This window comes from Spizellomyces punctatus (assembly GCF_000182565.1).
Source record: "Spizellomyces punctatus DAOM BR117 chromosome Unknown supercont1.9, whole genome shotgun sequence".
Lineage (NCBI taxonomy): Eukaryota > Fungi > Chytridiomycota > Chytridiomycetes > Spizellomycetales > Spizellomycetaceae > Spizellomyces > Spizellomyces punctatus.
Window position 1 is genome coordinate 74,615 of NW_015971545.1, and position 26,880 is coordinate 101,494.

The 26,880-nt window shown below is 48.6% G+C and overlaps 11 protein-coding genes across 12 annotated transcripts; 4 read left to right on the forward strand and 7 right to left on the reverse strand.

The window, feature by feature from the left end:
- Positions 1–101: 101 nt before the first annotated feature.
- SPPG_05400 (uncharacterized protein) lies at positions 102–1,674 on the reverse strand. Its single transcript, XM_016753614.1, has 6 exons — positions 1,518–1,674; positions 1,103–1,459; positions 770–880; positions 494–659; positions 390–434; positions 102–333 (listed from the first exon to the last, which is right to left on the reverse strand). Exons 1-6 carry the CDS (start codon positions 1,527–1,529, stop codon positions 272–274), a joined length of 753 nt encoding a protein of 250 aa, XP_016607182.1. The 5' UTR covers positions 1,530–1,674; the 3' UTR covers positions 102–271.
- A 593-nt stretch (positions 1,675–2,267) lies between these two features.
- SPPG_05401 (uncharacterized protein) lies at positions 2,268–7,357 on the forward strand (the record flags this gene model as incomplete). Its single annotated transcript, XM_016753615.1, has 6 exons — positions 2,268–2,379; positions 2,463–2,525; positions 2,636–2,743; positions 2,815–5,632; positions 5,697–5,927; positions 5,984–7,357. Exons 4-6 carry the CDS (start codon positions 2,822–2,824, stop codon positions 7,355–7,357), a joined length of 4,416 nt encoding a protein of 1,471 aa, XP_016607183.1. The 5' UTR covers positions 2,268–2,379; positions 2,463–2,525; positions 2,636–2,743; positions 2,815–2,821.
- A 160-nt stretch (positions 7,358–7,517) lies between these two features.
- On the reverse strand, positions 7,518–9,092 carry SPPG_05402 (uncharacterized protein). Its single transcript, XM_016753616.1, has 3 exons — positions 8,790–9,092; positions 8,280–8,730; positions 7,518–8,209 (listed from the first exon to the last, which is right to left on the reverse strand). Exons 1-3 carry the CDS (start codon positions 8,912–8,914, stop codon positions 7,772–7,774), a joined length of 1,014 nt encoding a protein of 337 aa, XP_016607184.1. The 5' UTR covers positions 8,915–9,092; the 3' UTR covers positions 7,518–7,771.
- Positions 9,093–9,378: 286 nt separating this feature from the next.
- On the forward strand, positions 9,379–10,315 carry SPPG_05403 (uncharacterized protein). The gene is made up of 4 exons (XM_016753617.1): positions 9,379–9,508; positions 9,587–9,636; positions 9,856–10,094; positions 10,168–10,315. Exons 1-4 carry the CDS (start codon positions 9,464–9,466, stop codon positions 10,194–10,196), a joined length of 363 nt encoding a protein of 120 aa, XP_016607185.1. The 5' UTR covers positions 9,379–9,463; the 3' UTR covers positions 10,197–10,315.
- A 244-nt stretch (positions 10,316–10,559) lies between these two features.
- On the reverse strand, positions 10,560–12,348 carry SPPG_05404 (guanine nucleotide-binding protein subunit alpha). Its single transcript, XM_016753618.1, has 3 exons — positions 12,089–12,348; positions 11,746–11,916; positions 10,560–11,680 (listed from the first exon to the last, which is right to left on the reverse strand). The coding sequence occupies exons 2-3, from the start codon at positions 11,861–11,863 to the stop codon at positions 10,737–10,739; spliced, it is 1,062 nt and encodes a 353-aa protein (XP_016607186.1). The 5' UTR covers positions 11,864–11,916; positions 12,089–12,348; the 3' UTR covers positions 10,560–10,736.
- Positions 12,349–12,514: 166 nt separating this feature from the next.
- On the reverse strand, positions 12,515–14,525 carry SPPG_05405 (uncharacterized protein). Its single transcript, XM_016753619.1, has 2 exons — positions 14,381–14,525; positions 12,515–14,306 (listed from the first exon to the last, which is right to left on the reverse strand). The coding sequence occupies exons 1-2, from the start codon at positions 14,393–14,395 to the stop codon at positions 12,756–12,758; spliced, it is 1,566 nt and encodes a 521-aa protein (XP_016607187.1). The 5' UTR covers positions 14,396–14,525; the 3' UTR covers positions 12,515–12,755.
- A 1,433-nt stretch (positions 14,526–15,958) lies between these two features.
- On the reverse strand, positions 15,959–17,485 carry SPPG_05406 (uncharacterized protein; the record flags this gene model as incomplete). Its single annotated transcript, XM_016753620.1, has 7 exons — positions 15,959–16,111; positions 16,173–16,292; positions 16,367–16,548; positions 16,605–16,751; positions 16,949–17,043; positions 17,109–17,278; positions 17,375–17,485. The coding sequence occupies 7 exons, from the start codon at positions 17,483–17,485 to the stop codon at positions 15,959–15,961; spliced, it is 978 nt and encodes a 325-aa protein (XP_016607188.1).
- A 170-nt stretch (positions 17,486–17,655) lies between these two features.
- On the forward strand, positions 17,656–20,212 carry SPPG_05407 (uncharacterized protein). The gene is made up of 4 exons (XM_016753621.1): positions 17,656–17,760; positions 17,821–17,907; positions 17,970–19,592; positions 19,659–20,212. The coding sequence occupies exons 1-4, from the start codon at positions 17,668–17,670 to the stop codon at positions 20,124–20,126; spliced, it is 2,271 nt and encodes a 756-aa protein (XP_016607189.1). The 5' UTR covers positions 17,656–17,667; the 3' UTR covers positions 20,127–20,212.
- SPPG_05408 (uncharacterized protein) lies at positions 20,010–21,853 on the reverse strand. The gene has a single exon (XM_016753622.1). It carries the CDS (start codon positions 21,705–21,707, stop codon positions 20,223–20,225), a length of 1,485 nt encoding a protein of 494 aa, XP_016607190.1. The 5' UTR covers positions 21,708–21,853; the 3' UTR covers positions 20,010–20,222.
- An 81-nt stretch (positions 21,854–21,934) lies between these two features.
- SPPG_05409 (AP-2 complex subunit sigma) lies at positions 21,935–23,047 on the forward strand. Its single transcript, XM_016753623.1, has 7 exons — positions 21,935–21,954; positions 22,039–22,043; positions 22,105–22,252; positions 22,321–22,485; positions 22,560–22,568; positions 22,624–22,676; positions 22,744–23,047. The coding sequence occupies exons 1-7, from the start codon at positions 21,952–21,954 to the stop codon at positions 22,790–22,792; spliced, it is 432 nt and encodes a 143-aa protein (XP_016607191.1). The 5' UTR covers positions 21,935–21,951; the 3' UTR covers positions 22,793–23,047.
- SPPG_05410 lies at positions 22,797–26,802 on the reverse strand. Of its 2 annotated transcripts, none has more exons than XM_016753624.1 (16): positions 26,707–26,802; positions 26,507–26,632; positions 26,263–26,445; positions 26,026–26,190; positions 25,843–25,960; positions 25,729–25,779; positions 25,534–25,661; positions 25,288–25,463; positions 24,906–25,219; positions 24,695–24,845; positions 24,402–24,632; positions 24,153–24,343; positions 23,962–24,094; positions 23,787–23,895; positions 23,492–23,721; positions 22,797–23,436 (listed from the first exon to the last, which is right to left on the reverse strand). In XM_016753624.1, the coding sequence occupies exons 2-16, from the start codon at positions 26,562–26,564 to the stop codon at positions 22,933–22,935; spliced, it is 2,742 nt and encodes a 913-aa protein (XP_016607192.1). In that variant the 5' UTR covers positions 26,565–26,632; positions 26,707–26,802; the 3' UTR covers positions 22,797–22,932. The 2 variants fall into 2 exon arrangements, with proteins under 2 accessions (XP_016607192.1, XP_016607193.1); XM_016753625.1 differs by having other exon boundaries at positions 26,507–26,634.
- Between the last annotated feature and the right edge of the window lie 78 nt (positions 26,803–26,880).

Genomic DNA, 26,880 nt, shown 5'->3' on the forward strand with positions numbered 1-26,880 from the left:
AGCTTCATTTGAGTCAACTTGACATGTTGGAGGACCGAAATCAGACCGATCCTCAGTATTGTGTGGTCGTGCTGAATATTGTAGAGCAAAAAAGACCCCAAGCAATTTCTCCATTGTCATGTCAGTCAATATCGTGTCATGCCAACACGCTAATATTTACAAAATTACACATGTCTATCTGCATCGCAGACATGGCTTCCAATATAACTATAAAAAAATGAACACGTCGCATCTCCCATTCGCATCTTGCTACGCCTGCGGAAGGGGAACACTAAAATGTGGACCATTGCCAATCCGATGGGACAGACAGGAGCGACATGGCTCGATCGGGTTCTGAATGCATATTGTTCAGAGCTTGGCGCATTAAGACGAGTACATGAACAACTCACCCATGGGCTTAGTTCCAGTTTCGATTGGAACGGGGAGCACGCGATCTAGCATGTCGAGATGAATTCACCGACATGCATGTCTGTATATCAAAGTGAAAACTCACCCGCAGGCCCTGCCTCAGGAATTCTCGTCTCTTCATCCGATCCGTCTGGCGTCGGGGGACGCAGGGGTACGATGCGGGTTTGAAAGTCTTCGAAACACGTTCGACAGATCCGCGACACCACACCAGCTGGATGAAAGTTTGCATTTTGATCTAATCGTACAAAGTGCTGTCAAGTGGAAGGTAATGTGGTATACATGTCAATTCGGCGGCTCGACGTGAATAACGTCCCTGGAACAGTACCCACTGCACATATATGGGAAGGAACGGGAAACGTACCGTAGAGCACGACAAACAAAAGACGTTTCCACACCGACGGCAGTGATGTCGCCTCAACAGGAACCCAAATCTTTGGCGGCACAGATCGCAATCCGGCGCCTCGCAGTCAGGCTAAAAAAGAACACGTTAGCCAAGAGAGTCTAACATATTATAGTTGAACATGTGCCATGAAATGCAATGAGATTATGAATAGCAATATATTTTGCCTGCTCGCTCGCCCCAGGACGTCATCTCAATCACGATCCATCACCCGGCTTCTCGCAACGCATTCGGCTAACTCAGTCCCTCGACCAGTTTCGGCTAACTTTTCCCTTGCCGACTCTCAAAGCTTACCTTCCAGTGAGCACGAGTGGGCGGACCTGTGACAAATGGGGCAATCAGTTCGGCTTCGTTCAAACTGTGAGGCCTCTTTTTTGCAATTCGTTGAGATGGCTTGAGGGGTTGATGCAGCCTTCTCCCTACCGAGGGGGCTGTAGACAAGCGCCTTGTCTGAAGATTGGGGGGACGAGAGGAGGATGCTGATGACGAAGGCGAAGAAGTAGCAGCTGCTGCAGAGGAATTAACACTGTCTGGGGGAACAGCGGCCGGTGCGAGAGCCCTTGCTGGGGAAACGGGAGGAATGAGATGAGCGTGCGGGTTCGGGCCCATCACCGGGCGCGAAGGGCGCTTGTGGAGACGGTTGTAGAGCGTCTAAACACACATTGTGAGATAGTGATAAAAACGGAATCAGAAGAAAAAGGCCACTTACCTGAGGGTCCATGAGGTGCAACAAGAAGCAGCCGCGTCAGCACTCTTTACCATATTGTGTCGAGTGGAAGTTGCCCGATCGCTCTCCTTTCCCTTTGCCTTGTGCTGTGTGTTTCTTGATGGGCAACAAAGTTCAAATGGGCAAAAGACAAGTCGTTTTGAAACCTGCAACTTGTGGCGTCTCCCCACCATGCAGCTAAGCCTTTGCCTAAGCCATTTGCACAGCCACTTGTGAGATTTCCCCACACACTCAACTCTGCGATGCAAACCAATGGTATGCGCGAGTAGCTTTGCAATACGCCCATCCCGCTCTAAAAGGTCAATCCCATAGGAATGAACACCTCCCAAGCACGTCTTCAACATTCCTCCCAAACACGTTCTTGGATGCACTCCATTGCTCTTTCCAAGCCCGTCCTTCCTACAAGGGCCTCAGATGGAAGACTCGCCCTGCAGGAATCACGTGTCATACCAGCAAGTCCCTCCTATAGGCTGCCATAGGCTGCCATAGGCAACCTCCCATGGGCCTTTGAGCAGGGTGACATAAGCATTACTTGTGCTTACGTATAATGAACACACGTGACCCCCATGTGGGAGAAAACGCGTTGTGCCACACGCGTGCAGAGAACGTCATACAAACAAGGTGCCTATTACTATATTGGGAAAGTGAAACACATCTGCCCCCTTTTTCTTTCAAACTGTTCCCACGACCGTCTCGTTTTTTCCCACACTCGTCCCTCTCTTTGAATCCACAGCGACTTTCCAACTCCAGCGTTTTTAACGGCCAACCACAACCAAGGCGGCTTTACCCGACCCTTCTTTTTTTATTATTGGAAACGGGATATACGTCGCTTTATACTAGCAATGTTGGTGTAGATGACATACTGTGCCACTCGTTCTTACGCCAAAAACGCTTTGTTTTCTTATATGCGTTTTATTTATTCCCTAGTTTTTTTAAACGCGTTATTAGCGTTTTATTATCGTAGACTGGGAAGGGTTTTTATTGCAAAAGGTGTGTTGTTGGGCTTTTTGTTCTTGTGGCTTCTGTTTAGGCTACGCGCGCGTCAGTGTGTGTGAATATTCTGTGTGTGCGTGTGTGCTTATATGCATATCTTCCCACAGGGGGCATAACGGGCATCTGGTCATTTTCTTTCTAAACCGTTTCGCCGTCGTCCTGCTTTGGGAGGCTGGCGATCTGTTGTGCCTCCCTCTCGTCAGTTAGTGGGCACAGTGAGTTCTTTTTGATCGCGCACTCGAGATTGACGAATGATTGGATTAGGCTGATTTTGCTTTTCGCATAGTGCGGTAATGGAAGGGAACGCTGTCTTTACTCATCCGACGCAACCTCAGTCACGCCCACAGCAACGTCAGTTTGGAGCGCAATCGGCAGGACCAGGACAGCAGGTCCAGATCCCATTTGGAAATGCACCCGGCACCAACATGCTTGGAAGCAACGCGGTTCATCAAAACATGTATGCCGGCAACATGCTCGCCTTTCAAGGCATTCCATTGCAGAAACCACAACAACAGCAACAGCAACAACAACAAGCTTTTGCTGGTGGCGCCCAGCAGGCCAACTTTTTCGTGCCGGGCATGAACCAAGTTGCTGGAATACCAAACGGCGGCATCAATCCTTTTGCAAATCAGCTGGGCGCAAACTATGCGGGAATGAATGGCTTTCCCGTAGTGCAGAATCCCTACGGACTGGACATGTCGACAATTAACCAAACGGCATTGATTCAACAACAGCAACAACAGCAAATTCAGCAGCAGCAGCACCAATTACAACAACAACAACAAGCGCAACAACAACAGCAGCAGCAGCAGCAGCAGCAGCAGCAAGATCAGTCTCAACAGCAGCCCCCATCACAGCCGCAGCAAAGTCACCTTCAATCACAGTCTCAGCCAGGGCAGCAACAACCGCAACAACAGCAACAGCAGCAACAACAGCAGCGGTATGGAGTGGTTTCAGGAGGAGCGTTTGTGAGACCGCAAATGACCCCGGCAGTGCAAGCAAATGCGTATCCGCAGGCTGGTAACGTTCAGGCGCAAACCCAGTACTTGTCGAATGCAATGGGAGCGGCTACCGGATTTGTTGGAATGCCCACTGCGGGCAATTGGGCGGCACTGGGACAGATGAAGACGGCGGATGGATACCGATGGCCACAGGCATCAGGCGCAAGCGGTGCAACTCAGATGGCCATTCCTGCCCAGGCAAATATGAACGCATCGCTTGCTCCTGTATCGGGTGCTGGTTTTCAAGCGTCTTTGACCCCGGCCGCCAGCGCTGCGAATTCGTTGAACCCAAATATGGCGTCGTCACAACAGCAGATGCTAGCACAGTACGCTTTGATGGGAGGTCAAGGGCAGATTGCGATACCTGCTGGTATGCAGCAAAATATGCATCCTCAGTTTTTGCAGCAGCAGTATCAACAGCTGGCCCAGCAGCGGTTCCAGTCTCTCATGCCACAAAACGCTGTTCATGGACAGCAAAAGCCACAAGCTACTGGACAGTCACCTGCACAGCCGAATGCTCAATGGAACCAGCAGGTCAATGCACCTCAACAATTTCAGTTAATGCCACCAGCTGCGAAGCGAGCAAGAAAGGGGCCTGGACCGGATGGCATGCAAAGCCAGCAACAATCTCCGACACAGCAACATCCACCCGCCTCTCTTCAATCGTCACCACAGCAGGCAAAGGCTACTCAGCAACAAACAAGCGATACCCAACCATCACCGCAGCCTTCGGTCACCACACCAAATATGCCTGCTCAACCGCACCCTTCCTCTCAGCCGCAAGCGCCTGCAGGCTTCCAACAGTATATTCAAAAAGTACATCAACAGTCGAAGCATCAACTCCAAAACTCAATTCAGGCCCAAATACAAGTAAATCGGCAGGCGGAAGCACAGCGGCAACAGGCCCATCTCCAGCAGTTGCAGCAAATGCAGCAGGCCCAACAACATGCACAGCAGCAGTTGCACCAACAGCTACATCAGCACAAGATGGGACAACAGTCTAGCGTCTCTCAGCAGATGCAGCAGCAACCGCATGCAACGCCACAAACGGCACAGATGCTTTCACAGCAGATAACGAACCTTCAGCAGGCGGCAGACCAACAGCGCACTCATCACGATGCGGGGGAGCAGCTTAAACGTCAACAGCAACAGCAGCAACAACAGCATCAGCAGCAGCAGCAGCAGCAACAACAGCAGCAACAGCAACAGCAACAGCAGCAACAACAGCAGCAACAACAACAACACCAGCATCAACAACAGGGTCCAGTAACACCTTCACCTAGACTGCCTGCCAATCAAACCACTCCTCACATGCCGAACCATCCGCAAATATCTACCCAGCAGCAACAACAACACCAGCAAGCACCACAACAGCAACAGCCGCCGCCGCAACAGCAGCAACAGCAGCAGATGCCACAGGTCCAATGGGCTCAAACTTACTACCCCACTCCGGGTCATCGCGCGAGTCTGAACGGACCGCAGATACATTCGAGCCAGCCGCCTACGAGTATAGTCACCGCGGTGGGGATGCAAGGTGTTCCTGGTACACAAAAGAGCGCGCCAAGTCCGCGAGTCTCTTTCGGACAAGGTCAAGGTGGAACTACTTCGACAGCGGTGTTTGGGGAACAGGCTTTGCAGCAGCAGATGCAGAAAGCTATGCCGCAAACTATGCAACATCAGCAGGCGATTATGCAGCAACAGCAACAGCAGGCATTTCAGCAACAAGCTCTTCAACAGCAGGCCCTCCATCAACAGGCTCTTCAACAGCAGCAAGCGATGCAGCAACACATGCAGCACCAGCGCCAACAATCCTTCAGCATGAACAATGTGAACGGGCCTGGAAACATGACGACACAAGCGCCTGCCAACCCACCAGCAACGCCACAACAAGCGCATGCCGGACTAAGGGCCCCAACTACGCCAAAAGAAACACCGCAGCAAACAAGAATGCTGCGTCCCAACCCGGAGCTGTGGATGACACAGTATAAGGATTTTATGAAGACTATCAACACACCTTTTACTCGGATTCCATCCGTTGGGGGCAAGCAGCTGGACATGTTCAACCTGTTTTATCATGTTGTGGAACTCGGAGGATTTGACAAGGTGAGTCTGCGCCAGTTTTGCCTCCGTTCCGACCGACGTTGACACTGCAATTACTGGGATGTAGGTTTCTGCTGGAAAACGATGGCGGCATGTTGCAGATCTCCTGGGACTCAAATCGTATAGCGCCGCAGCGTCGGCGCTGAAAAAGAACTATTCGACTCTTTTGTATCAGTTTGAACGACGGCTGTATCCCCACTTGGCTGGGTTAGGTGCTGCTCCAGTACAGCCGAGTGGTCAGATGGCAAATGGCGCGGGAGTGCAACGGCGACCCTCAAGTGGTATTCCAAACATGAATGTAAGATCTATAGTCTGATTCGTTTCATTTCCTTCGGTATTGACCTGGTATTGCAGGCCTCTCAGGCTGACTATATGCGAAACAATCGGTTCCAACCGTATAATATACCCCAGGGATCTGGTCCGGGACGACCTGTGCAGGTGCCGGCATCTGTTGCGCCTGTACCTTATACCAACGTCCCGCCACCAGTAATAGAAAAGCCCGCGCCCCCGCCTCCGCCGCCAAAGCCGGTTTTTAAGCCTGCTGTGCGCAAGGTCGAATCTTACGGAGGGTTGGATCTCAAGGGCATTGTGCCCGACGTGTACCGACCAATGAAGGAATTGTTTGGAGGTAGGGTGGATGGGCACCATTTGGTGATGGCCATAAAGTCGAGGATGGACATTGAAGTCCGTTATGCGCTGGACATTTTGACGCTGGCTTCTGCTGACGAACGCGTACCAATTTACCTGATGGAATGCACAGATTTGCTGGATGCGCTATTGGGGTTGATGGAGGAGTGTTTGGCGGCAACCGGTGCAACTAAATTGAAGGAGTTTCGGTCGTATTCCGAGTTATTTCAGGATGAGTGGGAGGGCTTCTTCAAATTGCGACATGATGCGGAGGCAACTCTGGATGAATCTGAAAAGATGGTTGACAGGGCAGTGTGTGTTGGGACCGTGCTGAGGAATTTGTCTTTTCATTTGGAGAATCAGCGATTCTTGGCGGAGCATAGCAAGGTTCTTTCGTTGATTGTCCAGATGCTGTGCTTGGCTCCAGGAAAAGACAATGTGGGACGCATTGCCGCGTTGGAGCATCGAAAGAATGCTACCATCATGTTGTCAAATATCGGCGCCTTCGTACGTATTCCAGATCGAGAGGCTGGAGAACTAATTCTGGACGTGCTCTCTGACTTTATCGACGAGTCTGATACGTATTATGCGTACCCCGCTCTGGAAGCACTAGCCAAAATTACCCTCGTTGACGATAATGGGAGCATTGTTGCTAAAGCAAAGCACTTGGATCCGTTGGTGGAACGTATCGTGCACATGCTACCCTCGACTGGCCTCTCTGCCGACGCTACACCTGAAGATTTGGCCACTTGGGAAATGGCATCCATCGCTCTCTTTAACCTCTCCGCCACCGACGATCGCATACGCCGCATCATGGTCCGCACCCTCGGATTCATTCCCCTCATGCTCCGCCTATGCCGACCGCCCCTTGCCGAGCTTCACTTTCGATTCGCGCGCCCAGGAATGAACGTTCTTCCCACTCAATCCATTTCGCAGCGGTCCATGCGGACACTGGCCGAACTGGCCAAGGAACGAAAGTGCCGAACCTGGCTCATGGGTTACGAAAAAGAGTTTTTGGCCATGGTGGCGGGTCGGGCGTATGATGACGAAGTGGAAAAGCTTGCGGCAGAGTGTTTGTGGGCTTTACATGAGGATATCTGAATCATAACGACTTTACAAGAACGGTGCTGCTTGTAATTATGTAATTAGGTGTTTTATTTTAAATCTCTTGTATAGTCATTTTCGTTGCGTGGTGATCGTTGTTGTTCGTTGCGCGATGGAGTGGGCACTCGTCCTGTTGTGTGGGTGCGATGTTTGGTACTAGTTTTTGCTGTGTATATTGTGTCATTCGCACTCGTTGGTCAAGAGCGGGTTAATGTTGTACTGGTTTTGCGTAGACTTTTTGTGGTGCCCAAGAATCCTTAATTTTGTCAAACAAAGAAATACTATTTATCATGATGAATGAGAGAATATGTCCATTGATATATCTCAATAAGCTTGCCGTTGGTAACTAAGAAAACTGTCAAACTAGATACAAAGTGCAAGGGCATAATGCTATCCAAAACCTTGCCATCATTAAGCGGAAACTTGCACGACGAGCTTTTCTGCACTGACTTTTCCAGCTGCAGACAACTCGAGTGCTTCCTTAACACCTTCCAATCCCCCATCGATGACCTTGACCCGATTTGGACGGATCCTTCCCTCCTGAATGTACCCAAGCACCTCGTCTATGACGCCCGATACAAACTCGACTGTCTCAGGCGCCGCTCCAAACACAGCTTTGAAGTTCACGCCGTCAGGCAATGTCAATGAATCTGCTTTTTGGAGCAGACTAACGATGGTAGAGGGAAACTCTGGATTTGCGACAAGTGTCTCGACGATTTGGCCTGGGATCTCGCCGCCAATGGCATCAAAGGCGAGTCGCAGACGGTTACCTGTTTGTTCACGGATCTTGGCAACAGTGTCCGGGGCGTTGTAGTCAAAGACTTGGACAGCGCCTAGAGATTGGACATACTGTGTACAACGGGGTAAGCATGTGCTAAAGGAGGATAAAGCAAAAAGGCACTTCTTTTTTTTTTTTTACCTCGGCGTTTTTAGGGGACGCGGTGGCAACGACGCTATATCCAGCAGCAGCCGCCAACTGTACCGCATAAGCGCCCATCGAAGTAGCTCCACCCCACACAAGCACCCACTCTGGAACAAACCACCGCCTGTTCTCCTGTGGCCTAGCCAGCCCCAACCCACTTGTCTCTGAAAATAACCCAACAATCGTCGTGTTCAGTCCTGTGCCAAGTGTAGCAGCCTCGTCAAAAGAGAGGTTGGAGGGTTTCTTGTGAATGTTGTTTGCATCTGCTAGAGCATATTCGCTAAAGGCTTGTAAAATGGAACTTCCAAACACTTGGTCCCCAGGTTTGAAACCGGATTCCTCAGTGTTGGGACCGAGGGAGTCGATGGTCCCGCTAAGATCGATGCCGAGCTGTGAAGGCCAAGACGAGACCATGAAGCCAGATTTGACTATTTTCCAGTCTATGGGGCTGCCAGAGTCATGGTTGAGATATTTTGTATCAAAAAAGATGATGTCTACATAACGTACTTTATGGCTGCAGAGTGGACTTTGATAACCACCTGCCCCGGCCCTGGCGTTGGCTTTTCGACATCTCCGACATATATATTGTCTGAAAGGCTTCCGACCTGCTTGGCTAATACTGCTTTGGGCATGATTTCCTTGTTCGATGGTATGAGTAAGTGTGTGTTTGAATGGAGGAAGAGAATTGTTGGAGTGGACTCTTATTTAACTGGCCTTATCGGGCAGTGCTGAAATGGACACGGTCCAATGACTAATACGTGCACGTTAATTAGCAACAGCCATCTGTCCCATATAGCCGTGCGCCGTGTCGATTTGTAAGACTTTTTACATGCAATGACTCCAAATCCAACGTAGCAAACAATACGGAGAGAATCCCATAAACCGGAGGTTCATATGGCGCAACTTGTTGGCGCATTTTGTTCGTCGTCGTCGTGCCATTTTGCGCAAACCGTCCTTCATCGTCCAAAAGGTCACGGTTGATTACCACATGCAATAGAGTCCCAAAATGGAAATTCGTATGGCGCAGCATCTTCGCGTGACGTCGTCCATTTCAGCCAATCATTTGACTGTAAATTTTCTAACTCGAAGCGCTACTTGTGGGATGGGAATTGGGCAACTGACAAGAGCTCTTTCTTCCTGCCCAATTGCTTGGAACATCCCCTTGCACAGCCGTATTCGCAATGGCCCCCACGGACAAGAAGACCAAGAAGAGCACCCTTAACGAGGTGGGCACTACCTTCTGAGGGAACCTATGCTCGGCGTTGGAATCGAGATTTAATTTGGATTCTGCTTTCTTGTTGCAGGTGGTGACCCGTGAATACACAATCCACCTCCACAAGCATGTCTTTGGAAAGTGAGTGTCGATAGCTTATCAGAACGGTGTGGGTGGGACGATGGGGTTGTGGCGAGGTGGTTGGGTTTGGAGCGATGGAGGATAAGCTGAGAATTCGGGATTATGCGAATGTCGGGAGCTGGCTGGGCAGGGCAAAAGACTTTGAGATCGATTGTTGAGGAAGAGGGACTTGTCACAGTGGACGAACAGTGTCTAACCACCGGTCCCTTTACCTCTTAGGACCTTCAAGAAGCGTGCGCCAACTGCCGTCAAGGCGATTCGCGAGTTTGCCCACAAGACCATGGGTACCTCTGACGTGCGTCTTGAGCCTTCCTTGAACAAGGCTGTGTGGTCCAGGGGTATCAAGTCTGTCCCGCATCGCATTCGTGTGCGTCTCTCCCGGCGCCGCAATGACGCCGAGGACGCAAAGGAAAAGCTCTACACTCTTGTGAGCTATGTTCCTGTTACGAACTTTAAGGGTGAGTTGCTGTGCAGAGCAATATTGTTTACATGGGGAATGCATGCTTACGGACGTCATCTTTACGTTCAAAGGTCTTCAGACTCAGACTGTTGAGGAATAAGCTTGTTTGTCTTGTGACGGGGGAATTGTTGAGACAAATATAATCGGCTTTGTACACATCTCTTGGAAAACTTTCTTTTCTTTTTTTTTGCGTACATGAGTGATGGTTGTCTGGAAGTGGTTCACGTTCCGTCCAAGTGTAGTTGCTAGTTCTGATCCAGATACCTGATCCTGAGCACTACTTTGCTATCCCAGCATATGCCTGGGACGATCAGGATGTACGATGAACGTCAGCGAATACCTAGTGTATGAATACCGGGCAACATATGTGATTGCACCGGAAGGATTTAACCCACATATCCTCGTTTTTCGTACGGGAAGAACGCACAGCCAGACAACATCTGCGGCTTTTTGTCACAGGAGATATTCAGTGAAAGATCAGTGTTCTATTATTTATTAAGATTAACATGTCACAAACTGTCCCAAACTCTGCCAAGCACTCTACTTTCTGTCCATATTCGTAACTGCTCTCCCTCTTTACTTATGGGTATCACCTTCGGCTTCCACAGACAGGTAGGAAACAAATAGAGAATACCCAGCTTTACATGAGACCACAATCCCGAAGGTTTGTCTGAATGATGATATCGTTTACAGCAGCCATGACGAACTTGATCTGTGTGGTGTCTGTTGCACAAGTGAAATGCGTGTAGATTTGCTTTTGGTCACTTTGGTTCAGGGAGACGAAGCGGTTGAGAATGTACTCGCAGGCAGCATCGTAGTTGTCACCGCCGGCGTAGTCGGGGAAGTACTTGCCCATAGGACTCTTTGGCAACTTTTCCCTAAACAAGTCGATCTTGTTCAAGAAGAGAATGATTGAGGTCTTGACGAACCATCGGCTGTTGCAGATGGAGTCAAAGAGGGTCAAAGCTTCTTGCATACGGTTGACCGTCTCATCCTCGACCAATACTTGATCGTACTCGGAGATGGCAACCAAGAAGACGATGGCAGTAACCTCCTCGAAGCAGTGGATCCACTTCTTTCGCTCCGACCGCTGACCACCGACATCAAACATACGGTAGGTGAGGTCACCAATGTGGAAGGTGTTTTCCGTAATACCCGTCGTCTTGACACGAGAGCGCAACACATCTTGGTCGGTTGGGACGTAGTCGGGAGCAGCAATACGGTCAATAGAGTCAAAATAGTACTTTGCCGAGTCATTGAGCTGGTATTCACGGCTTCGTGCAAAACAGGCCTGCACACCATCATCCACCCACAACGACTTGACGGCAGCTGCAACTTCGGGAGGGAATACTTCAGCTTCAATTTGATGGGGAAGTTCCATAATGACTGCTCGGTGCATTTCGTTGGCGGGATTCGACAAGGCGATTCCCATGTTTTGCATCGCCTCCAAAATGACCCGCATGGACTGGACAGTGTTGCTGAAAACGATTTCCCTGAATGTTTCTCGCTCTTCGTTACTGTATCCATTATCGTGGATAAGCTTCATCTGTTTAAGAATGGTACTCTTGCCAGATTCACCAGCACCTGTAGACACACATAATGTAAGGTTCCGTCCAGATTGTGTAATGGAGACTATTTCAGAAACCTACCCAGCAAAAGCATCTTGACTTCATTGCGCATGTTGACCTTTTCTTTCTTGAGGGCATTGTCAATTTCGTCGTTCTTGCGCTTATTCTCCTTCTCTTCGGCGCTCATGAAACAACCCATCTTGTTTGATGTGTGCTGGGGTGAAGGGTTTTAAAAAAGAACGGGTATGCGAACTGCAAGGGCGGAGTTAGTATCAAGCTTACGAATGACCAGGGCCAAGCTAGCCCCCCACAGACAGTTTTTTCCGCAATCCTGCAAAAGTCCAAGCAGAATGAACGTCCGACGGACGTCACACTTCTGCCTGCGCTGTTGCAGAAAAGAGTGCAGAGGACTTGTAAAACTCACCGGAAGGATATACTCTGATTGTGGTGGATTGAGCAGTCAAACTTTGCGCCAGGCGAAGATATGCAGTCAAAGAACACTGCAGGAGATGGAAGGCAAGAATGGTCTGGCTTTAAGCGTTTGTTTTCGACCAGCGGTTTGAAATACGGCAGAAATCCGAACAACAACAAATATTCACACAGGAGACGGATCCCACCTGAAGAGAAACTACGTACTGGGGGAGTTGTGGGAAGAGGATGGGAATGGAAGAACACCTATTGTTTGTCCAAATAAGTGGCGCGAGGTAAACAACCTATTAACCCCCGCCTATTGTGGCTGTCGGCTGATTGGGGCCTTGCCGGGCCAAGATTGTCAGCATAGGCCGCGACTCAAGCAGACGTCACATTGGCCACTAGATTTAAAAATAGGAAATTCAAAAATAACAGGCAATGTCGGACGATATCAACAGTGTCTCTGTTACGCTAAAATTACTCTTGGAGCCTTGGAAGTGTTGCAGTGAAGGTGGTAAATGCAAGTTGCCCCCCACCACAAATTGCCGTCTTGTTTGTAAACTCCGACTTAACGCGGCAGCATCTCGTAAGCAATCATCAAGCCAGGTAACGCGATTATTATAATACATTTGTACGCCCCAAGAAACAAACTGCAACCATACGCATGGGAGCGATCTTGCTCACCGCAATCCTAATCCACGTGCAGTTTTCAAAAAGATGGACATGAGCCAGCCAGCGTTCTCCTCATCACTATCAACATCTTCCATGTCTTCATTGCCATTTTCTTCGCAGACGTTTTCCTCATCGCTATCATCATCTTCCATATTTCCATTGACATTATCTTCCCAAAGATCTGCTGTCTTCTTGCTTTCCTCCTCTTTGTTGACTAGAATATTTTGTCGCGTTTGATTCACCTTTGGCGGCCACGGCGCCTCCTTCAAAGGTGTGAGCACAAGCGTCCGATGCCTCTTTGTTGCCCTAGACGCTTTTTCCGTAAAGACCGTAGCCTGGTCACTTTCTTCCATTGTGGGTTGTGAGGACCTCTTACGCTTTCCAGCGCTCTCTGGATAACGTGGTGGAAGAGAATCTACTTGCATGGCATCCTGGCTCTGCGAAAAGTCTGGCTGCGGAATTGGACCTCTGTTGACCCTGGGGCTTCGCCCGTTGCTGCTCAAAGCAGCAATTCGTGCAGAGGCCCGAGTTGGCGTTTTGATGGGACGAGGAGACGGAGGGCAGCCAGACTCTCCTTCGTCCTTTTTCAGCTGATCAACAGCATCCTGGCGACGTGATGGGCTTCCCGTTGCTGCCAGCTGTTTTTGCTCGTCAGAAGTCGACTGATCCATGTCATCGTTACGTTTTGGCTTGCGGGCTGACCCTCGAGCAGCGGATCTAGTCGGAGTGCGCGGTGTAGCCATCGTTTCTTCCGCTCCAGCGTGTATCTTTGGCGGCGTGATTGCATCGTCGGAAGGTTCTTTAGACGATTCGTCGTTCTTGGGTTTACGCGCCGACCGAGCTACAGTCGATTTGGATTTTGATGGAGTCGTTGGGACATTATCATCTTGAGTTTCCTTCATATCATCACTAGCAGCTGGGACATCATCAAATGGAGAAGGGTATGTAATGGCCTCGGATTTCAACGTGTTTTCCACCGAGAGAAGCGCGCCTGTGAACTCTTCGTTGTTCTTGCGTGCAAAATCATCGGACATGCTTCCCGTAGTTAAGCGGCGGCTTTTGCGCGTAGGAGTCCTTGGAACCTTGCGACCAGGGACGTTGTCCTGTCCGTTGATTTCCCCAGAAATCGGTTCGAAAAGAGCCTTCCTTGCCTTTACATCAGGCCACTCGGGACGTACCAAATGTCCATCACCGTCTTCCTCAAAACCATTTTTCAATTCAGCAAAAGTAGCTCTGGTCACCCTTCTGGCTGCGATAGCCGCTCTGCGTGAGGGTGTCATAGGAGGCTTGAGCATGTTTTGGGTAATCTTTGGTTCAAGTTTCTTTTGAATTTTCCCCACTTCCGGTCCTTCAAACGCCGCAATGCGGTTGCGCACAACTGGAGGAATAACGGGAGGCGCTCCTGCGTGCTTTTTGTCCAGGTTGGCGTGCAGAAGACGCACCACCTCTGAAACTGACTTTCCACCTCGCATTCCTCGCGGACGGCCGACATTTTGTTGGGCTGCATTAAAGACTTGCTGCTTCTTCGGCAGTGATTGGCCAGTGCCGTGCGAGTTTTGCTAGACGTCGGATAGAGTCACGCCGATCAGGAAAGAGCTTCGTGTTTCAGGCACACTAATTGCAAAGAACCTACCTCGTCGGACGGCATGTGTCGTTTGATGTGTTTCTCAGGTAATGCAGACAAAGTCAAGTTTCAGCGACAAGTATGATATGATGCGGAAAGCAAGCCTGTTGCTCGACCAAAAAAAAAAAAGTTGGATCGGAGGAAGTGTGAAAGGAAACGTCGGTGAGGTGTCCGAATGACGCGCCTTACGGACATGTACGCGAACTGACTGTTCAATTGCCATTTTTGGATGAGTCCGAAGGGGGCCAAGTACAGTAGCGTTCCACGTTTTGCATTGCGCAATAGGAAGCTTTTTGAAGAGCATCACCAATTATAAAAGGTTTTGTTGGCAATGTCGTATTAATCGTACAATGCCATCCAAGATGCAACGGGTTGCAAGCATGTATCAGCCGTCATTTACTCTCATCACGAAATGATAGATATGTTAGTGTAGAGGTGACAGAAACTGGCACTAGCTACTACACCAGGGAATAAACCAGCGACAACTGGTTCGGAAAAGCTAACTAACTACTACTAGGCAATTATACACGCAATACGTAACTGTTGTTCTAACCGGATAATTGCCCACCACCACACACGGTCCCTACTAGGCCTTGATCCAGAACTCTTGATGGCATTGAAGCCAGACTCTTGCATCCAGGAGCGAATCGACTGGGCAGCGTCACAAGCTGGAGGATTTTCAGTGACAAGGCTTGGAGATTACAAAAAAATGCATGTCAGCAACAGAATGACAGAATGAAAAGAAATGCCATCAGTACATACCAACCAAGCTCAACAAATGTGGCAGCATAATAGTAGGTTTTGTTATCGGATCCAATTGGTTGCCACTGGTTCTGATCATGGTTGCTGTTGGGCGGTCGAGGTCCTCGGCACCACCACATCGGCATTCTCATGGTTGGACTTGAGAGTCATGATGAGAAGAGTTGTGCAGATGATTTGAGAGTCGAGGAACTGGTGAGGAAGGGGAGAGACAGCAAAAGGCCCCCCTTTTATAGACCTTCAGCATGCGCCTCACCACAGTTTGAAAAAGAAAAAAATACATTAGCATGCCACACTGCAGTTTGGAGAACATTAGCATGCATGCCTCACCGATTTGAGCGATAGATGGGGGTTCTGATTATGCGATATGATTAACCGGATTGAGCCGGATAATAATGGGTCCTAGTGCCATTTTCAATCACGTCCACAATATGCACTCGACTAAGCTCTAGATCTCAAACTGAGCAAACCGAGCTTAGCATACATGTTAGTTAAGCGTAAGTTATATCCATCTTGGAAGGGACTTGTCGCCTGAAACCATGTTAGGGGACCATCCTAATTTCGCTCGCAAATCATCTCTGCAATAATTCGAATTCATCATTAAAAAACAGGTATTCTGGTGAGCTGTCACATGCACACTGCTCGCCAGGCTTTCTTCCCGGCAATGATATCGTCGTAAAGGACAAAGTAAATCATCATTCCTCAACACAATGAGTGACCACATGTGGACAGGAATTCAGATGCTTCAAAGCAGGTGCCCATGATGAACAGAAAAGTAAACAGAGTATTGCAAATGGCCATTCAACGGAGTAACAAAGCACCAACTATCTATCGGCCCTCCTTCTCTCGTTCTTTGTTTTTATCCTTGATTGTGTACGCCCCGTAGCTTTTTTGTGGGTCAAACACTTCCCACCGGCTGGCGGGAAAGATGTGCTTATTCTTTTCATACCAGGCGCGTTCGAGAATTTTACCCGCATGTGACTGAGAACGGAAGTAAGAATAAGAAATGTTGTTCATTGATATGTCGCCGAGATGACCTCACCTCCTCAGTCTCAATGGTCGCATCGTTCACAAGCCGCACATCATCATGCACGTCAAAGGAGAATAGCGGCCCAGACTTTCCACGGGTTTTGTTCACTATGAAGTCATAAAATGTATAGTGCTGCCCGTAAAAAAAAACGCAATAGCAGTTAGAATTCGTGCCCAATACGCAAGTCTTACTTGCGGCCTACTTACATGTGGTATGATCAGATCTTCCTTGACGTACATCAAGTTGTCAACATTGACTCCCCGAAGCTCATGCCACTGCTGACGACAGTTTTCTAGGAACTGCCCAATCGTATCACCCTTCTTGCATTCAACCTGTTTCCGATGACCTGTGCCATCCCAATAACTGTACGTTATCAGAATTTTCTCCTCTGAAGACGATGTGAGACAAAAGTTTCGGAAACAAAGTACAGTGTTCCGGGCATACTTTTGGTCCGTTCTTGCTTTTCGAGCCATTCCTCTTTCAGCCTTTCCCTCTCTTTCCTCTCCTCCTCTTCCCGCTCTCTGTCCGGCAGAAAGCTAGTATCGACAGCAGGATCTTTCTTTATTTTCTTCTTTGGTTTTTCATCTGTCTCTGGATGGACGGAAATTCCTTGTTAGCATCAAAGGTGAATCTGGGATTGAAAATAAGGATTTCGCACGGCGGCCCTCAGTGAGAAGATTAAGGTTCTCATGTCAAGTGCAAAGATTGCACATGATCAAGGAAATAATACGATACATTACGATCATCATCATCGGGCAGCCGCATATTCTCCAGCCCTCGCTGCTTACCTTCCTTGTTCGTTTCTTCATCTTCACCTTCCTCACCGTCTATATCAAAAGACAGTTTAATCTTCTCCTTTTTCTTTTTGCGTTTTTGCTTCAGTCTATCAGTGCATCACGACATAGTCAGAATATGTGCAGTAGTAACTTGGAAGTCACCCGTACTTACAGAGCTGCTTGCTCCTTCTCAATGTCCTCTCGTCGCTTTTGATCCAAGCTCTCTCTAATCCTCTGGAAGTCTTCAAGTTGAACCAACCCGATAGTTTGCCGTTTCAGCTCGCTATCCACCCAATCGTTCTGGGCAACAAATTTATCTGCGCCTATGTGAACTGTTTTTTCCTGTGCAATGCATCATACAAGAGGATCGGATCTTTCTGAAGTTAGTCATGATGAACGGACAAGATTTACTCAAGGCAAAAAATCCTGTTCTCAAACCTTGGCGATCCGATCTTTTTGATTCTGGAAGTCTGCCATCATCATCTTGCGCTGATTCTCAAGCATTGCAGCCCGAGATGCTTCCGACCCGGCTCCCTTATATTCTGCCATATCTGTTGAAGATTCCTTTGGTTTCCGTCAGAACTTCTCAAAGGTGATTCGCCCAACCCAACAAGCCGTTCATTCCCATCTGTGGTCGTTATTGCGCATGTTACCACAGTAACAAGCAAATGACTCACCCGACGTGATAAGATCGTTGGACCTCCCATTGTCGGGCTTTGGCGAATGACACTATGCACCGACCAGGCTTTAACCCTTCGGGGTTGCGCCCGGTTTATCACTGCTCAAGAGAGCTATTTGCAAGAAGAGGCATTTTGAACGCATGGGTATGCGATATGTTTGCTGGGCGATACCGTATATCAAGGAATGTTCACGAGTCCTCTTAGCCACGCCGCTTTGTTTCTCTGGAACGTCTAAGTTGCTCCTCGAGTCTGATACAAGGATCCGAAAACAAGAAGCGTCTGTTTACGCCGGTTTGTTTTTGTACCCTTCGATTGCTAGACGTCCATCTGGTGAATAACACAGGCATGGCCAGGCTGTTACCACATTTTTCCAAATTCGAACGTCGGCAAGCGAAGCCGTAGAGACAAAGAAAAAGAGCACGTCACTAGCCGCCTCAGATGTGCCATCTTATCCTGAACCGGGCACTCGAGCGGCGGATTGGCAAATTGTCAAGGAACTGACTGCGTACCTTTGGCCAAAAGGCGAGCCAGGAATAAAAGCGAGAGTGATTGTTGCGCTATCACTGTTGATAGGAGGCAAAGTTTTAAATGTCAACATTCCTATTCTATTCAAACACGCAGTGGATATCCTCCAGCCTATGCCAGGGGCTACAGTTATGACCGTAGCTGGCACAGTTCTCCTTGGATATGGGGCGGCCCGGCTGGGATCATCTTTGTTTCAGGAATTGAGAACTGCTGTGTTTGGCCGAGTTGCACAACGTGCAATAAGAAGCGCTGCCTGCAGTATCTTCTACCACATGCTGCGTCTGGATCTGAGCTTCCATCTTAATCGACAAACTGGCGGACTGGTTCGAGCTATTGATCGGGGCACTAAAGGAATCAATCAAATTCTCTCCTCGATGGTATTCCACGTCGTTCCTACCGCACTCGAAATTTCGATGGTTTGCGGTATTCTTGCCTACAGTTTCGGTTCGGCGTACGCAGCAGTCACATTAGGGACAATGGGCACATACGCTGCGTTTACCTTTGCAACTACCAGCTGGCGTGTTAAATTTCGCCAACAAATGAATGCTGCTGATAATAAAGCTGCGTCAACGGCGACAGATGCTCTCCTCAATTTTGAAGCTGTGAAGTATTTCACAAATGAGCGCTTCGAAATGAAAAGATATGACCGATCCCTGGCGAAGTACGAAGAAGCTGCGATCAAATCTGTCACATCGCTGGCGTTTTTGAACGCAGGACAGAGTGCCATATTTTCGGTAGCTCTGACGGCTATGATGTGGATGGCTGCTCAGGGCATCATAGCGGGATCGCTGACAGTCGGAGATCTAGTTATGGTCAACGGTCTCCTATTTCAGCTATCGATGCCCTTGAACTTCCTCGGAACTGTATACCGCGAAACGCGCCAGAGCCTCATTGATATGGACACAATGTTCCGCCTTCGTCATGTCCAGCCTCAGATTACAGCACCTCCGAATGCTCCTCCCTTGGTCCTCCGGAAAGGAGGAGAAATACAGTTGAAAGATGTCCAATTTGCTTATCACTCCAGTCGTCCGATCCTTAACGGTGTCGATATTACCATTCCGGCTGGAAAGAGTGTAGCTTTCGTTGGTCCAAGTGGATGTGGTAAATCGACAATTTTACGACTGCTGTTTCGCTTCTTCGATCCGCAGCGTGGCACCATCACGATTGATGGGGATGATATTCGAGGGGTAAGCTTGGAAAGCCTGAGGCAGTCCATGGGGGTCGTGCCGCAAGATACCATCCTGTTCAACCAAACGATATATTACAATATTCTGTATGGGCGACCTGATGCATCCAGAGAGGAAGTGGAGGAAGCTGCACGAAAGGCAAGAATCCACGACGTCATTGTAAACAACTTCCCTGAAGGATACGAAACCAAAGTCGGGGAACGAGGATTGATGATTAGTGGCGGAGAAAAGCAAAGGGTTCAGCTTGCACGAACCTTTTTGAAGGTTCGCCGATATTGTGTAATTCAGCACGATTCATTCCAAACTTAAATTATTTCTTTGCTATCATAGAACCCGCCAATAATGCTCTTTGACGAAGCAACATCAGCCTTAGATCAATCGACGGAGACTGCCATTATGACGACCATCCGCGAATTCCTGCACGACCCGCATCCAGCGACACAGGCAGCTGGATTGGGGTCGCGAACCGCCATTTTCATCGCGCACCGCCTTCGTACAATTATGGATTGTGATTTAATTGTTGTCATGAAAGAGGGCCACGTAGCAGAATCTGGGACACACGACGAACTGCTTCTCAAAGGCGGAGTGTATGCGAGCATGTGGAAAGCACAGCAGGAAGGATCTGGCTCCGATGACGTGGAGAGGGAAGAGCCCGAGAGAGTCGAAGAAGAAGACGCAATACGCGGAAGGAGGAAGGCAACAAAGGACCAAAGTGAGGAGAGCAGCCGCGACCCAGCAGTCGGCGGCAAGGAGCCTGCCGTACTATCAGGAGTGCCAACGTCTACGCCTAGCTCGTGATACACATTCAGATCCCCATTGCTTATATATATATATAAAAGTTTACACTAGGTCAACAATACTATGCTGCATTGCGGTTTACCCGATTCCAATCCCTCAACTCTTTGATGACATTAGCTTATCTACACGACCTGCTAATGCCTCTATCCTGCCATGTAGCGCTTCAACATTCTTTCCCACTGCTATCTCATTTGCCTTCACACTCTCCTCCAAGCGCCCCACAGCATCCTCTATACCTTTGAACCCTTCGCCAACCCTGCTTTGTTCCTGAACCAGCATTTTCAAACTATCAGCAAACACTGCTGCCTCAGAATGCAGCGATTGCAATCCGCGCAGGCGTGATACCAGATGTGGAATCACGCGTGCCACTGGATCTAGTTTCTCCATTGTTTCATACAGATAATTAATCTTTCGTTCCGTCTCTGTTTGGGCTTTGTGCATTTCGACATCTTGTAGAGCTGATACACTCGAGCGCAGCAGATTCTCAGTCGACAACGTCAGTGAACTTTCCAATTGCTGTTTTTTTCGCAAGTCTACAACGCGCTCCATTTCGCCAGCGAGAGTCTTGACTCGTCTTGATACGATATCAAGTTGCCGTGGTTGCGTCAGGAGAGAAAGGTGATTGTCTAGCTTTTGTAGTGCTCCTATCAGGCTGCCATTTTCCTGCAATAGGGAGGTAACAGATTCGTTTGCTCCATCTAGACCTTGGAGAAAATGCGTGCCAATAAGTCGCTCCAGCGAGGCAAGTCTGCTTTCCACATCAGTTAGCTTCGCTAGTTGAGTGAGTTTTGCGCTCTCTGGAGTGTAGAAAAGTTCATATGTGACATATGATCCATCCGCGCCCTCAGGTGTTGTAGTGGGGATTGGTACCGCCGCCGCCGTTGAGTCGGCAACTTCCTCCGAAAGGCTTAAATTTCGAAATGCTTTCAGCTGCGTTAATAGTGCTTTTCCTTCAGCCATCTGTTTTGCAGGCGTTCCCGGAGCAGTTTTCCCATCCAAATCCTTCGGTTCTGAGTTGTCGACGAATGCTCGGCCCATACCCGCTAAGTCCGATTGCAGGATAGAAACTTGATCCAATAGCTGAGCGTGCGAGATTGTCTTCCCTTTACGTTCACGTTTCTTTCCTATGCCAGAAGTGGATTGTGATTCCTGCTCCAACGTTCCCTCGGGATGCACATTTTCAATCTCTCTGCCTAGCTCTTCTACTTCGAACATGAGCCTTCGCAACCGCTGCACGGGAGTTTCCTTTTCCGTTGTCCGCATAGCTCCAAGCATTTCGTATTCTTCCTGCTCTGGAAGTCCCTTGCGTCGGTATCCTTCTCTTCGCCTTCTTCCGACTCTTCCTGAGAAGTCAACATTGCCTATTCCTGGCCTAGCGGATTCAAATTTACCGGAAGCTGCTGAGACTGACACAGATGTGCGGACGAGACCCTCTTTCTCTTCATCATCAGAGTAATCCGAAAACGCAGACCCTTCTCGTGCATGACCATGGAGACCGACGCCAGATGTTTCGGATGAATCTGGCGTTTCGTACACGTCGGGCTGGGTATCTAGATCAGGGAGCGTGCTGTATTTGGACATTATGGAATTCTGGTATGCAAAACTGATAGCAAAGCACCCTTGTTGGATAAGGTGAACCCAGATAAGAGTCCAAGGATTTGTGGTACGTTGGTTGAGGATTTGGTGTGTAGATGGAGAAGGGCAAACCAGACGGCGGTGCAGAGCTGTGCCATCACTTTGCCAGGCGCGCGCATCGTAAGCTGGACGGGGCATTTTCAATGATCGGCGCAGCGCTTTGCACTTTTCACCCTGCCAGCAGCTGACAATGGTGAGGACCCCATCGTAGCAAGAGTGTTACTGATATACCCAGCTCACCTAATTCCACTCTCAACAACGCACTCTTACTTTGCAGATTCGGTAAGATGGGTGCACCGATGAATGAGCGGAATACCAACCGCTGACGTTGATATCCTGCCAGATTCATTCTTGTGCAAAATCGACAAGGAAAAACGCGGCTTTCAAAATGGTACATGCCATTTGAAGACGAGGAGAAGCAAAAGCTCAAAGCGGACGTACACAAACTTGTGGCTGCACGGGATCAAAAACATCAATCCAACTTTGTAGAGGTACCCACTACCCTTGGGTGTAAGCCGCCTGTACCAATCTGCTGACACAATTTGTACTGTTCTTCCAGTTTCGAAACTACAAAATCGTCTACCGAAGATATGCAGGATTATTTTTTTGCTTCTGTGTCGACACCAATGACAACGAATTGGCGTACTTGGAGGCAATACACTTCTTTGTGGAAGTGCTTGATGCGTTTTTCCGTAACGTTTGCGAGCTGGATCTAGTATTTAATGTACGTGTACACTGTCAATACTATCTATGCCAACGAACCGTTACTGACTACTGTCCATCTTGAAACATCCTCAGTTCTACAAGGTGCTGTAGTGTTCAATTCCAATATTCTCCTGCGTGGTTGCTGACGTGGATGCAGGTGTATGCTATTCTTGATGAAGTGTTTCTGGCAGGAGAGATCCAAGAGACAAGGTTCGATGTTTGCTTTCATGCGTTTATTCTGGTAATTCCCGAGTCACTAATATTGCTGTCGCATTAGCAAAGGGGCAATATTGAGCCGCCTGGATTATTTGGATAAGCTGGAATAGGATGGTTTACAGGGCGCCTATCTTACCCAAAAAAGCAGTCTTGGCTACCCACAAGGCGCTTCTGTTTAGGTCATTAATGTACATAATTTATCTTCACTAGCGTTTCCAGCCATTACATGTGAAGTCTATAGTACCATGTACTAGGTTCGCTTCTTCCTTCTACTTACTATATCAGGCACTAAGACGGTACCAACAAGCCCGTAGCTTACCACAAACAGGATTATCTGAAAGACAATAAACGCGCTAGCTATGACGAAATGACTGATCGTTGTTCCAATTTCCAGCCAGCTGCCACTGTCCCGCACGAGGAAGAAGAAGTTTAAGGTCATAACATCCGTTGTACTGAGAACCAGTAGGAAGAGACTGAAGGGAGGGAGTCTTAATGCACGCCCGAGGACGGCAAAAACGGAGCTCAGCAAGAAAAATGGAATCAGGATTTTGAGGATGAGCAACGCGCCCATTAGGAAGGGATTGAAGACGGTGGTAAAGCGGTAGACGCTTTCGAGGGAGAAGGAGCTGACGCTCGCGATATTACCGGTCCCAAAGAATGCGACGTTTATAAAACATAGGAAAAACCCAGCAACGCGCAAGTCCGATAATTTCAAAGTTCGTGGCGCACGGCTGGTTCCGTCCGGCGTTGCGTCCTATAACATTGCTTAGATAGCCTTGCAGCGACTGGGATTTGATTATGCTACTTACTGCACTGTCATCCTCTAGCGCAGGATATTGCTCCGATTCCAGATATATAGATCTCTCCAGCAGAAGCCATGACAGTACGGTGCCTGAGAAGCAGAAGTAGAAAATGGCTTCGTATGATATGGTAAGGAGGATAAAGGCTGGCGCAAAAGCCAAATAGATCACAGTCAGTCGTCGAAGGTAGTGTTGAGCGTGCTGAGCACCATCAATGGTAAGGATGCCAACGAGAAGCACTAGGATGAAATGTGAGAATGAAGCCGAGGCGCGAGTCCAGATTCGCGTGCTACGGGGGACCCACCAATAACGCCCCAACTAAAAATCTGGTTTAAGAATGGTAGCCCGGTCTTGGCCCGCAAGCGTAGCGTTGTGTCAGCGGTGACTAGGATGCTGATGGCGATCAATAAAATCTTGTGGACGATTTGAGAAATTTTATAAATTCATTTGGACGTTGACTCCTCCATCTAAGAACTTACCTCCAGGACAACAATCCGCAGCAGCTTCTGAGGTTGCGGCCCGCCTCTATGTGACAAAGGGAGCTTCGTGATATGAGGGAGTCGAAACAGAGCAAATACACCCGAGGCCAATATCAGGGTTCCGCCAGCTAACCTATCAAACGGACATTGGGACCAGACACAAGACATACCTCGACTACAGCGTCACTTACACTAGTGATAGATCCTCGCCCTTTTCAACCGGAAGAAGGGGGAAGACGCTTGTGCCCAGGCAAAAAGCAGTCCACACCCAGACTAACCCAGAGTTCTCGCTACGCACACGTTTCGCCATCGTACGTGGCCACAGAACTCCCAGGAGCCAGAGGCAAACGGTCAATAGCTCGCGTCGAAAATAACTATACACCTAAATCTCAATTAGAGATATGAGATGTGGCGAGTGGCTGCGCATTCACAATAAATACCAGGAGTTCCAGGCCTACAACGTAAAGAGCTATACCAGCCAGAGTCTTTATCCAGGTTGTTCGACTTGGCTGCGCCGTTCTCAGCAATGACACTATGAATGCACGTTGCTTGAAAACTTCTGCCCAGAAGAAAATCGGAAACGCAGTGTATGCGTAATAGAAAGCAGGTGCTTGTCTCCGGTGTAAAAGTGCGGCGAAGGCAAGAGCAATTACCACCGCAAGAATATTGACCTGGAAAGCGATGCCAGATGATGAGCAGAGGACTGAAGATTGTGCTATTCTTTCCTACCAACCCTACGTGGAAAATCCGAGCTTCCGTAGAGGGGCATCGGTTGCGCTTTGACTACATGCACAATACCCCTCCTGAGGATAAATATTGTGCTGTATGCTATCCATCCTAGGTAGCCAAAGGAGATAATGGATCTCAAGAACAGCCAGTCGTATCTGTAAAACCTGACGGTCAGCCGGGGAACCAGTACTTGCAATGTTTTGCCTTATCCATACGTTTGAAAATATCGCAGGCCTTGCAAAGATAATCGAATAAGCTGCGAACTTAGTCGGATAGCATCTGAATGCCTCAGTTGACGGATTTCTGTTTCGATTGTCGTAATCAGTTCCTCATATCCTAACAAAGGGTGGAATTCCTTGAAAAAAGGCTCGGTTCTCTTTTTCGCATCTGCCTTAACAAGATATTGTGACAATATCTGCTTTGCATTGGCAAACGCTGAAAGGGCTTGGGCGTGCACGGAAGCGGATAGGTATTGAAGGGGAAGGACACCCACGGAGTTCATAGGGAAGGGAAGACCAATTAAGGTGGACTGTGGATAGATATGAATATGTTTAGAGGATGAAGTGCAAGAAATGACCAGCAAGAAACGGATCCGACCATCAGCGGAGCAATATCGGCCTGCTCGACATCCACGCGCTTAATATCAGACAATTGCCATGGTTTGGACAAATCATCGTGGCCTACTGGATGCGTCCGATTTGGTGTAGCCACACCTGAGCCCCATGCAATAAGCGGAGTCTGTGTATTATCCGGATGACCGTCTCCGTGATTACCTTGGTGTAATTAACGTACATATTTAGGTATCATCACATGCTCAGGCCCGCGAATTGCACATTATCTTACCACGGTTACTCATGCCATGGTCGGAAGTGAAGATATACGCAGTCCTTCCATCGTTGTCAAATAGACTCTCAAATTTCCTGACAACTTTTTGAAGCCCCTCATCCACCAGCTGAATGTTGTTCAAATATCTACAGCACGAACAGGTCAATACCAAGACGCCACAGCCGGTTTTCAGACATCAAAGCCGGTACGCACTCTTTAGAATAAGGTCGATATGCATGTCCATTTGTGTCAAGTCCCAAAAGACTAACATGATTAGAACGTTTTACAAGTTATCACCTGGTGGTTATGGCGATCATTCACACTTACTGCAGGAAGATCACAATTCCTTGCTGGCGGATACGTGCTTCCAAGGTAGTATTGTGCTTCACACTGTCTAGGAATGCCTCAAATTTTTCGAATACCCAAGTGTCTAGTCCACTGGCATCTGCGCCGATTCATGCAGTTAGACACAGCAATGTCCCATCTGCCATTCACACGTTACAAATCAACCTTCGGCAAAATCCTCGCTTTCAGCAGGATACATAAATGTTTCAACTTTGTTCTTATCGCTGGCTCCTTCAGCAAACATTGGTAGAATGTCGGGCGAACCGAACGACCACGTGTGCGTGCTTTGATTGAAGACAGAGTCGAAATTAACGGGGTTCATTTTCCAGCCTATGGCACTACGATATATAAGCAAGCAACTCCATCATTTACCCAGCCTTCTAACATCAATTCCGACATCACCTTTTGTAACTGCGCTGACATCTTCATAAAATCCAGCGATCAAAGCAACGTGGCCGGGTCGTGACTCGGTGGGGACACGGGTATGCGATACGCCCCATGTACCATGATGCTCAACTATACCACGTAGGAAGGGAGCACGTTCAAGACGATTCTCAAACAACTTATCCGCTCGAAGTCCGTCAGCTGAAATGATATCGTGAGCGTCATAGAGGTAGTCCTAAATCCATTATATGGGGTGACTTACCAACAACCAGTAACAGTCTCTTGGCGGGCGGAGGTTGCGGAGGCAGTACTGGAGTCATTCCATGCACTAGCGGAGATCGAAAATATATGTCGAATATCGACCATGAATAAATTACGTGGAAGAGTACTCTTGCAGGTACATAAGGTTAATGTCAGATCCTTATCTCCGTTTCTTGTAAAGTGAGGATACATTCTCCTTACCCAAGCGCTAGCAGTTTGCCCACCGTGACCCAAGAAGCCTTTGGGTTAGTGGTGGTCGTACTCATCGCTATTGTCCCAATGGACTCTGTTCTCTCCACAAGGCGATCCTGCTGAAAGGTCCCTCAAGTCATCAAGGCTTTGACACGCGTCAGGTTGGAACCCTCAAATGCAGCT

Excerpts from the sequence above, each read along its gene's own strand:
- SPPG_05402 (XM_016753616.1), bottom strand. The coding sequence starts at position 8,914 with ATGCCCAAAGCAGTATTAGCCAAGCAGGTCGGAAGCCTTTCAGACAAT. Across the intron at positions 8,731-8,789 it reads GTCCACTCTGCAGCCATAAA|CCCCATAGACTGGAAAATAG; the intron begins GTACGTTATGTA and ends TGACTCTGGCAG. Across the intron at positions 8,210-8,279 it reads CGTCCCCTAAAAACGCCGAG|TATGTCCAATCTCTAGGCGC; the intron begins GTAAAAAAAAAA and ends CGTTGTACACAG.
- SPPG_05400 (XM_016753614.1), bottom strand. Across the intron at positions 660-769 it reads TTTGTTTGTCGTGCTCTACG|CACTTTGTACGATTAGATCA; the intron begins GTACGTTTCCCG and ends TCCACTTGACAG. Across the intron at positions 435-493 it reads TCCTGAGGCAGGGCCTGCGG|ATCGCGTGCTCCCCGTTCCA; the intron begins GTGAGTTTTCAC and ends TCGACATGCTAG.
- SPPG_05404 (XM_016753618.1), bottom strand. The coding sequence starts at position 11,863 with ATGGGTTGTTTCATGAGCGCCGAAGAGAAGGAGAATAAGCGCAAGAAC. Across the intron at positions 11,681-11,745 it reads AGTCAAGATGCTTTTGCTGG|GTGCTGGTGAATCTGGCAAG; the intron begins GTAGGTTTCTGA and ends GTGTGTCTACAG.
- SPPG_05407 (XM_016753621.1), top strand. The coding sequence starts at position 17,668 with ATGCACCGACCAGGCTTTAACCCTTCGGGGTTGCGCCCGGTTTATCAC. Across the intron at positions 17,761-17,820 it reads GAGGCATTTTGAACGCATGG|CCACGCCGCTTTGTTTCTCT; the intron begins GTATGCGATATG and ends GAGTCCTCTTAG. Across the intron at positions 19,593-19,658 it reads TTGCACGAACCTTTTTGAAG|AACCCGCCAATAATGCTCTT; the intron begins GTTCGCCGATAT and ends TTGCTATCATAG.
- SPPG_05403 (XM_016753617.1), top strand. The coding sequence starts at position 9,464 with ATGGCCCCCACGGACAAGAAGACCAAGAAGAGCACCCTTAACGAG. Across the intron at positions 9,637-9,855 it reads CACAAGCATGTCTTTGGAAA|GACCTTCAAGAAGCGTGCGC; the intron begins GTGAGTGTCGAT and ends TTTACCTCTTAG. Across the intron at positions 10,095-10,167 it reads TCCTGTTACGAACTTTAAGG|GTCTTCAGACTCAGACTGTT; the intron begins GTGAGTTGCTGT and ends TTACGTTCAAAG.
- SPPG_05409 (XM_016753623.1), top strand. Across the intron at positions 22,253-22,320 it reads ATCAATCCAACTTTGTAGAG|TTTCGAAACTACAAAATCGT; the intron begins GTACCCACTACC and ends CTGTTCTTCCAG. Across the intron at positions 22,677-22,743 it reads GGAGAGATCCAAGAGACAAG|CAAAGGGGCAATATTGAGCC; the intron begins GTTCGATGTTTG and ends CTGTCGCATTAG.
- SPPG_05410 (XM_016753625.1), bottom strand. The coding sequence starts at position 26,771 with ATGAGTACGACCACCACTAACCCAAAGGCTTCTTGGGTCACGGTGGGC. Across the intron at positions 25,961-26,025 it reads AAGCGAGGATTTTGCCGAAG|ATGCCAGTGGACTAGACACT; the intron begins GTTGATTTGTAA and ends GAATCGGCGCAG. Across the intron at positions 25,464-25,533 it reads CCATGGCATGAGTAACCGTG|GTAATCACGGAGACGGTCAT; the intron begins GTAAGATAATGT and ends AATTACACCAAG.
- SPPG_05408 (XM_016753622.1), bottom strand. The coding sequence starts at position 21,707 with ATGTCCAAATACAGCACGCTCCCTGATCTAGATACCCAGCCCGACGTG.